General features: G+C 46.4%; 2 protein-coding genes across 4 annotated transcripts in view; both read right to left on the bottom strand.

The window, feature by feature from the left end:
• Positions 1-8341, bottom strand: part of SEC31B (SEC31 homolog B (S. cerevisiae)) — a 47457-nt gene extending 39116 nt beyond the window's left edge. Inside the window, exons 1-4 of the mRNA XM_011935536.1 lie at positions 8229-8341; positions 7842-7968; positions 5438-5537; positions 4853-5008 (exon numbers count right to left, since the gene is read on the bottom strand). The gene's annotated coding sequence lies outside the window, so the exon portion shown is untranslated. The remainder of the gene's footprint in view (positions 1-4852; positions 5009-5437; positions 5538-7841; positions 7969-8228) is intronic.
• Positions 2296-8467, bottom strand: NDUFB8 (NADH dehydrogenase (ubiquinone) 1 beta subcomplex, 8, 19kDa). Of its 3 annotated transcripts, none has more exons than XM_011935539.1 (5): positions 8229-8385; positions 7842-7968; positions 5438-5537; positions 4853-5008; positions 2296-2704 (listed from the first exon to the last, which is right to left on the bottom strand). In XM_011935539.1, the coding sequence occupies exons 1-5, from the start codon at positions 8311-8313 to the stop codon at positions 2654-2656; spliced, it is 519 nt and encodes a 172-aa protein (XP_011790929.1). In that variant the 5' UTR covers positions 8314-8385; the 3' UTR covers positions 2296-2653. The 3 variants fall into 3 exon arrangements, with proteins under 3 accessions (XP_011790929.1, XP_011790930.1, XP_011790928.1); XM_011935540.1 differs by having other exon boundaries at positions 2310-2497; positions 8320-8467; XM_011935538.1 differs by having other exon boundaries at positions 2310-2497.
• Positions 8468-8703: the final 236 nt, after the last annotated feature.

The raw sequence follows: 8703 nt of genomic DNA, 5'->3' as shown, positions 1-8703 counted from the left end.
CCACTGCACTCCAGCCTGGGTGACAGAGTGAGACCATGTCTCAAAAAAAAAAAAAAAAAAAAAAAATTCTTTTTAGCCTGGCATAGTGGTCCACATCCATAATCCCAACACTTTGGGAGGCCAAGGCAGGTGGATTGCTTGAGCCCAGAAGTTTAAGACCAGCCTGGGCAACATGGTGAAACCCTGTCTCTATAAAAAAAATACAAAAATTAGCCAAGTGTGGTGGTGCATGCCTGTGGTCCCAGCTGCTTGGGAGGCTACAATGAGAGGACCGCTTGGGCCTGGGAGGTAGAGGCTGCAGTGAGCTGTGATCACACCACTACACTGCAGCCTGGGCAACAGAGTGAGACCCTGTCTCAATAGTAATAATGATAAAGAATTATTTTTGCTTTGTATTATAACTGCTGGTCTCCTATGTAATATTTGAAGGCGATTACTTTGTCTTGCTCAGTTTTATATCTCCAGGGCTTATCAGTGTTTGATACATATTAGACACACAGGTGTTTGTTAAGGAAATGATTATCAAATGCTATAGAGAATGGAGACACACAAAAAGCCAGTGGGGACCTTTAAAGACTAGCATTCCACAAGTATCCACTCCCTGACCTCACAAAAGGTCTCTCACTGCCTGCACAGCTAGGACTCCACATCTAATTTGAATGAACTTGCTTCTTTTGGTCACATTAAATGTATGCTTTTTTATGGGCCAGGTTTTCTGGCATATACTGTAACTTAAGAAAATGTCCCCAAAGGAATACGGGTTGGTTCACTTAAAAATGGACGCATGAGGGCTGGGTACAGAGATTTCTACCTGTATTCCCAGTGCTTTAGGAAGGTGAGGCAGGAGGACTGCTTGAGTCCAGGAGTTTGAGCCAGTCTAGGCAACATAGCAAGATCCCATCTCAACAAAAAATAAGAAACTTAGGAGTCACATGTACCAGTAATCCTAGCTACTAGGGAGGCTGAGCAAGGAGGATCCCTTAAGCCCAGGGGTTTGAGGTTACAGGGAGCTATGATTGTGCTACTGCACTTCAACCTGGGGAACGGAGGAAGATCCTATCTCTAAATAAAACAAAAAACCGATGAATAAGATAGACTCTGAAAAACATAGTTTTTCTCTAAGGCTGTTATAGGAGTATGGATGAGTCATTAAAAGTAATCAAAGCTGTGAACATGTTCAGTAGTAACTCACTGACTGTCCTCTAATTCATAAACACAGGTAATGTCAACTTATTAAGAAGCTATGATTCAGAAGCTGCTTTGGAATAAGGAATATTCTTCTTAAAACAGAAATAAGATCAGAGGCAGTCACAGCCTTAGGCAGACAGGACAAAAACACCCATCAGTCCTGTAATACACTTGAAACACGTTAGAGCACAATTTTTTCCAACTAACCACTATTAAGATTTTTTTTTTTTTTGAGACAGTCTGGCTGGCTCTGCCGCCCAGGCTGGAGTGCAGTGGCACCATCTCACCACAACCTCCACCTCCTAGGTTCAAGCGATTCTCCTGCCTCAGCCTCTGGAGTAGCTGGGATTACAAGCATGCACCACCAAGCTCAGCTAGTGTTTTGTATTCTTAGTAGAGATGGGGTTTTGCTATGTTAGTCAGGCTGGTCTTCAACTCCTGGCCTCAAGTGTTTCACCCGCCTCGGCCTCCCAAAGTGCTGGGATTACAGGCTGAGCCACCACACCATGCCAAGGTTTTTTTCGAGACAGGGTCTTGCTCTGTTGCCCAGGCTGGAGCAGTGTTGCAAATATGGCTCACTGCACCCTCCTGGGCTCAAATGATCCTCCCACCTCATCCTCCTGCACAGCTGGGACCACAGGCGCACACTGCTGTGCCCAGCGAATTTTTTGAAAATTTTTTGGCAGAGATGGGGTCTCGTCATGTTGCCCAGGCTAATCTCAAAGTCCTGAGCTTCAAGCAATCCTTCCTTCTGCCTCAGCCTCCCAAAGTGGTGGGATAATAGGCATGAGCTACCAGACCTAGACTAGAAAGGTTTTTTATGGGAAATAAATCTTGTTTCAACTTGGGAAGTTAGGAACATTTCTTCCTTGACCCTATAAATGGGAAAAGGAGCGAACCTTAACACCTCCACATGGCTAAAACCCTTAAGTACGTTCACAACCCAAGTGAAATTAACAAATTAATATTTTGTGCCTAAGTCCCCATCCACCCCACCCTCCTATCCTTTAAATTTCAGAATAAGAAAACAGGGAAGAGGGCAGACATCAAGCAGAAAAAAAGGGAAAAGGATGAGGTTCCTCAGGGCAGTGACTATTCCTGGGAAAATGAGGCACAAATACCACAGCACTGAGTTTTATTAGGGATTTCATTAAGATTAAATTTCTAGGAATGAGGGAGTCCTAGTTAAGAGGACACAAAAGCCCACGAAGCCTCCTCAGATCTCATAGTGAACCACCGGCTCAGGTTCTTTGGAGGGATCGCCGCCTTGTTCCAGGTACAGATTATTGTAAGGATACTGCTTTGGTCCCTAAGGAAAAAACACAGGTCAGCAAGAACATACATTCAGTCAATACCCGGCTATACCCCACTGAGTTAACAATCATGCATGGTAAATGGGTATGCAGTAGCCTCTGGTCAGACCCAGCTGGGCTAGGACGGCAGGAACAGCAATCCTCTTCCTCACTCAGCCCAAGGCAGAGAGAAAGCCTAAATTGTAAGAGAAGTGGTGCCTACACTCTGAGGGAGAAGGAGAAAGGGGGAGGGAAGGGAATAGGGAAAGGAGGGGAAGGGAGGAAGAGACGGAGGGAGGTAAAGAAATAGAAAAGAGAGAGAGTGTCAGAGTCAGAGGCAACGCTTTCTAAATGAGACGATGCATCCATCCATCCCACTCTCTCTTGGGGTCGAGACAGACTCAATCTCCTTTAAGTCACTCAGCCTCTAATGGTTCCACCACTAAAGTGGCCCAGCAAATGAGGCGTGCAGGAGCAGTGGTGGGGGAAAGCACAGAGGAGACAAGGCTGGGACGTGCTTTAGGGGCTGCTGGCTTTATCAACAAACAGCTGTCAGAGAACACAGCTCAAGGGGAGGAGAAAAGGGTGATATGCTTACAGAACTGAAAAATGGAAGAGCCACACTGTGTTTCTTGCTCTCCTGAAGTGAAGTTAGTGCTCACCCTAGCCCTACATGCATTCTCCAGCATGGAGCCCCTGGGGCTTGGTAGGAAGGCTCGTGTCAGTGCACACAGACATACCAGCTACCTTCAGGACACTGATTGTCTCTGCAGAGGTAGCACTGGGCAGCCAACTACAAACACAGCAGCCTCCCTGCTTTCAGTTTCTCTCCTTCCAATACATCCTGGAGACTACTCCCAGATTAATCATCCTAAGAACTCAGCATTCATTATGTCACTCTTCTGTTCGAAAACCCAAAATGGTTCCCTACCACCTAGAGGCAGACCAAGTCATCACTGTATCCCCAACCGCTAGCACAGTCTGCACCTGGTATATATATAGTAGAGGCTCCATAAATATTTATTGAATTAATACTTTATTACACCGTCAAGTCCAAATCCCTTAGCAATGACATAAAAGCTGCCCAACCTAACTGATCAACTTACCTCACAATACTTTTTAACACAGTGATTTCCAAATCTAGGTGCACATCAGAATTACCTGGGAGCTTATTAAAAATATGGCTTTTAGAACCCTACTGCGATGCTACTGAATTAGGACCACCAAGAAGCGGGGCCTGGGAATCTGGATTTTTAGCAAGTCTCCAGGAAACCAATGCAGCTGGTTATTTAGGAACCATTTTATACATCTATTCTATTCTAGCTAACTCACTCACCCTCCTTTTCCTTCATTGTTTTCTTTTTCTTTTTTTTGAGACAGTCTTTCTCTCTTGCCCAGGCTGGAAGGCAGTAGTGTGATTTCAGCTTACTGCAACCTCCGCCTCCCAAGTTCAAAGGGTTCCTGTGCCCCAGCCTCCCAAGTAGCTGGGATTACAGGCGTGCACCACCATGCCTGGCTAATTTTTTGGTATATTTTGTAGAGACGGGGTTTTACCATTTGCCCAGGCTGGTCTTGAACTCCTGAGCTCAAGCAATCTGCCTGCTTCAGCCTCCCAATGTGCCGAGATTACATGCACAAGTCACCATGCCTGGCCTCCTTCATTGTTTTCTCTTGCCCTAAATGTTTTCTCCAACTTTCCACCACCCAAAGCCTTTGTGTGTGTGTGTATGTGTGTGTGTGTGTGAGCATCTAGGTAGCCCTTCTCCTTGACAGTAACTCATATACTATCACATACATTCACTATACACATATATACACATAAATTGTACAGAATTCCCACATACCTGTTCAAATGTTGCTCATGTAACTTATCTAAATTTTCTTAACTAAACTTCCTTAAAGCTAGATAATTCATTTTCTACGTCCTTTACATTCTCCAAAATGTAAGTCTATGCCTGTAGTGGACACTTAATTGCTTCCAATATACTACAGGAAGTGCCCTTCACATGTCCAACACAGGGTAAGATTTTAGCTCAAGATTCCTTAACTCTACTGTAAGATCACTTAATGAAATATTGTTGATAAATATAATCCTCAAATGGCAACTCTGGAGACTAGCTGGTTTCCACACACTCATTGCTCATCTAGTCTTCAAGTGTATCTACTCACTGAGACTAGTCCAAGAAGTAGGGGTGGAGAAGTGCTCTGGTACTTGTGGCAGGCCAATGGGTCAAGGCCCTCCTATCTTCCTATCTCCTCAGACTCCACAAAGCCAAGCTTGGTATTGGTTGGATTCCTACCCCAGAGACTTCACTCCCTCAGGAAATGAGGCTAAGCAAACATGCCTAAGGGAGCACTTCTCGGATACTCACCACAGGCTGGTAGACAGGGTACACGTCCCCCACCCAGAACATGAATGTCATGAAAGCCAGGAAACCGAAGAGCTGCATACACATGACATTCCAAGAAACAGGTGTGGGGGATGTATCCACACGGTTCCTGGTGTACATGTCTACGTGCCAGTGCATCTGAGACAGAAAGACAAATAGCTGTCACATACTACTCTTCCTGCAAAATGCAGGCAAGTCCCCAGTGATCAGAGCCTGATACAAGGTTAGACAGAAGCATTCTACTGCCCTGGGGCAACATGCTGAGAACCAGGTCTGAGGACACTGCCCTACAGGATTGGATGCTGGCCTCTGTCTAGGTTCTTCTAGGTTCTGCTGAATAGGGACAGCTCAATCATGGAAGCGCACAACTTTCACAGTACAGAGTTTCATGATTCCCAGATGTCCTATTCAGTGTGCCACATGCAACCTCCGATCTCACATCACTGAACCTTGCTTCCTTGAGCAGAAAAGCTTAGTGTTCCTTGGTCAAAGAAGTGCCATCTGAGCTAAAGAATCTCCAAGAAGACAAAGGGAGAAGGAAGGTCAAATGAGATATGGTTCTCTCACCGGTTCACCCCAGTTCAACCTCAGGTCCGGTTGGTCCCAGCTATACCATGGATCCCTCTCATGCTGTGAACGGTCAGGGAGCTTCGGGTAGTCGCCATACCTGAGAGACAGCAGGAACTTCTGGAAAGGGCTGTGAGCAGCCTCAGGCAATTCAGAGTCTCCTCATCTTATAGATGAGAAACCAAGTGACAGAGATAACTGCCTCACCTAAGGACAAAGGAACTAAATCTCAAGGCAAGAGCTCGAGTTCTAGTCACTAAGCACAGAACTAACCATAGAAGTCCAAATTGTATTTAAAAGTTCATGGCAAACTCTGAAATATTTTAATGTATATAAGCTTTCCCAGGGCCAGGGGTGGTGGCTCATGCCTGTAATCCCAGCACTTTGGGAAGCCGAGGTGGGCAGATCACCTAAGGTCAGGAATTCAAAACCAGACTGGTCAACATGGCGAAACCTCATCTTTACTAAAAATACAAAAATTAGCTGGGTGTGGTGGCAGATGCCCATAATCTCAGCTACTCAGGAGGCTGAGGCAGGAGAATCACTTGAACCCGAGAGGTGGAGGTTGCAGTGAGCTGAGATCGCGCCACTGCCCTCTAGCCTAGGCAACAAGAGTGAAACTGTCTCAAAAAAACAAAACAAAACAAAACAAAAAACCAGCTTCCCCAAAATTCTTTCAATAAAAAGAAAAAAAGTCACACAATCATGTAATATTATAGACGAAAGGGAATTTAGCAATCAATTACAGTCACCTGCCACATAACATTTCGGTCAATGACGGACCACATATACAAAGGGGGTCCCGTAAGTTTATAATAAAGCTGCCCTATAAATGTGTACCATTTTTTATCTTCTTTTCTTTTTTGAGACGGAGTCTTGCTCTTGTCGCCAGGCTAGAGTACAATGGCACAATCTCAGCTCGCTGCAACCTCCACCTACCTGGTTCAAGCAATTCTCCTGCCTCAGCTTCCCAAGTAGCTGGGATTACAGGTGCCCACCACCATGCCCGGCTAATTTTTGTATTTTTAGTAAAGACAGGGTTTCGCCATGTTGGCCAGGCTGGTCTTGATCTCCTGATCTCGTGATCCGCCTGCCTTGGCCTCCCAGAGTGCTGGGATTACAGGTGTGAGCCACTGTGCCCGGCCCATTTTTTATCTTGTATAGCATATTTTTATGTCCCTTTTCTATGTTTAGATACACAAATACCATTGTGTTACAACTGCCCACAGTATTTAGTACAACAACATGCTGTACAGGTTTGTGGCCTAAGAGCAATAGGCCATACCATAAAGCTGTGGTGTGTAGCAGGCTATACCATCTAGGTTTCTGTAAGTACACCCTCTAATGTTCATACAATGAGATCGCCTAACAACACATTTCTCAGAATGTATCCCTGTTGTTAAATGACACATGACTGTACTCTGATTTTCATTAGACAGAAAATGAAAAATTAAAGTTTAGAATCTGAATCCAAAGTCACCCAGCTAATTGGAATAAAAACAAAAAGGGTACAAATTAGAAAACCATTCTTCTCATAATAACTGTGTTCTTGACCACCCAGCTGGCAGTCATCTCCATGTCTCAAACACCTCATAAGACCTCTTGCTAAGCTGGGTTTTCCCCCAACAAATCCAGGTTCATCTGACACTGACTTCGAACAAGGCTGCTCTTGTCCACAACATAAAAAACAAAACAGGAAATGATGACAACTAGGCATATGCTACAGAAAATGAGTGTATAGTAAGAAGAATAGAAGTTGCTGAAACCAAGATTGAAAGAGTGATGTTAGGACAGGAAATAAAGGTGATGATAATCACTTCAGATAATTAACCACTGGAATGTTATGTGGGTACAGATAGGGAAGAGTGTGGAAGGGATAGGATAACATCAACTGGAGTAAGAGGGCTGGCTGTTTAATCTGCTTAATAGTTGCTACGATTTCCACAGCACTAACAGAAAAAAAATTTTTTTTTTTAAAGAGCCATACATACAAATATACAGTACTCGTTTACAAATAAGGTTCTCATGATAGGAGTCCAGCTCCAGCCTGGTCACATGCCTGGATGACAGCACCTGAGCCCAGCAGATGCTCAATCTAAATGAAACTCGACGCTCTGGATAGAGCCAAGGAAGGTTCCTGCTATTTGGGGGTCCTCGAGGGAGCCATTAAAACCTCGGCTTCCTCATTTGAGGAAACAGCCTGAGCCAAGGAGAAAATTGAAGTCCTCTCAGCTGCAGCTGCTCACCCACCCCCTCCCACCTCCCTCCACAGAGAAAAGCACCCACTCCATTGACTCTGAGGGGTCACGAGAAGGTTCGGGAGAAAGGGTCACAGTCAAGCCACCCAACCCAGCCGGCCTTCTCCCATCACTACTTGGGTGCGAGCAGACCCTCTCTGTCTCACCCCATGCCCTCATCCGGGTAAGGCTCGTAGTCTTCCACACGCATATTATACTTCTTGGCGGCGGCGGCCCGTTCTTCTGGGGTCCTAGGATAGGGCCCCGGAAACATGTCCTTGGTCATGCGGGAGGCTAGAGCGCAGAACAGAACAGGTCAGAAGCGAGCCCGCTCTCCGGCCGCTCCGAAGGCTTCAAGTCACAGGGGCTGCAGAGATCCGAGATCGGGACTTCGCAGGATCAGCGCGACCCTCCACCCCATTTTCTGGATATCAACGCCACCTCCGTTCCCTACCCGGAGGCTGCCGCCGCGGCATCCACGATCCCCTCCCCCCCGATACACCAAACCTCAGGCACCCCCTTCCCACAATGAGGTCCCTCCCGTTCTCGCAGACCTGTCCGTGCGCCCAGCGGCACCACGTTCCGGGATGCCCTTTGCAGCCACTGAACTCCCAGGACCCCGGCCCTGGCCACCGCCATCTTCACCTTCTTCACGTTTCCCTTCTGCACATGCGCAAAGACCTGTCACAGCGGCTGAGCCGGGCCAAACGTGACGGAGGAAGCCGGGAGTGAAGAAAAGTCGAAGGGTTCAACACGGGCGGGGTTTAAATACGGAGTTGGAAGCCAAGGGTTGGATAGAGGCTGGGAGGGATAACCGAGAAGAAGAGAAAACCAGGCAGGTCTCTGACATTTCAGAATGTTGCGTCCTTTTTCTCCCTGAGCTGACTTAGAGCCATCCAGGGATGATGGGAACTCGGAACCTGAGCAACTCAGGTAGACAGCTTAACCACCTCCTGCAGGAGCTGTACTAGTGAAATGAGCCTGTCTGACTCTCTTCTCTGGCTGCTTGCTTTCCTGTCCTTCACGGGC

Source organism: Colobus angolensis, unplaced genomic scaffold, assembly GCF_000951035.1.
Source record: "Colobus angolensis palliatus isolate OR3802 unplaced genomic scaffold, Cang.pa_1.0 Scaffold144, whole genome shotgun sequence".
Classification (NCBI taxonomy): domain Eukaryota; kingdom Metazoa; phylum Chordata; class Mammalia; order Primates; family Cercopithecidae; genus Colobus; species Colobus angolensis.
The sequence above is the reverse complement of the archived record's forward strand: the minus strand, read 5'-3'. Positions and strand labels throughout refer to the sequence as shown.

What these genes read in the sequence shown, in the direction of transcription:
- NDUFB8 (XM_011935538.1), bottom strand. Translation starts at nt 8,313, where the DNA reads ATGGCGGTGGCCAGGGCCGGGGTCCTGGGAGTTCAGTGGCTGCAAAGG. An exon ending in TACCCGGATGAGGGCATGGG is followed by an intron (nt 5,538 to 7,841) that starts GTGAGACAGAGA and finishes GCTGTCTCTCAG; the next exon opens with GTATGGCGACTACCCGAAGC. An exon ending in ACCCTGTCTACCAGCCTGTG is followed by an intron (nt 2,498 to 4,852) that starts GTGAGTATCCGA and finishes TTTTTTCCTTAG; the next exon opens with GGACCAAAGCAGTATCCTTA.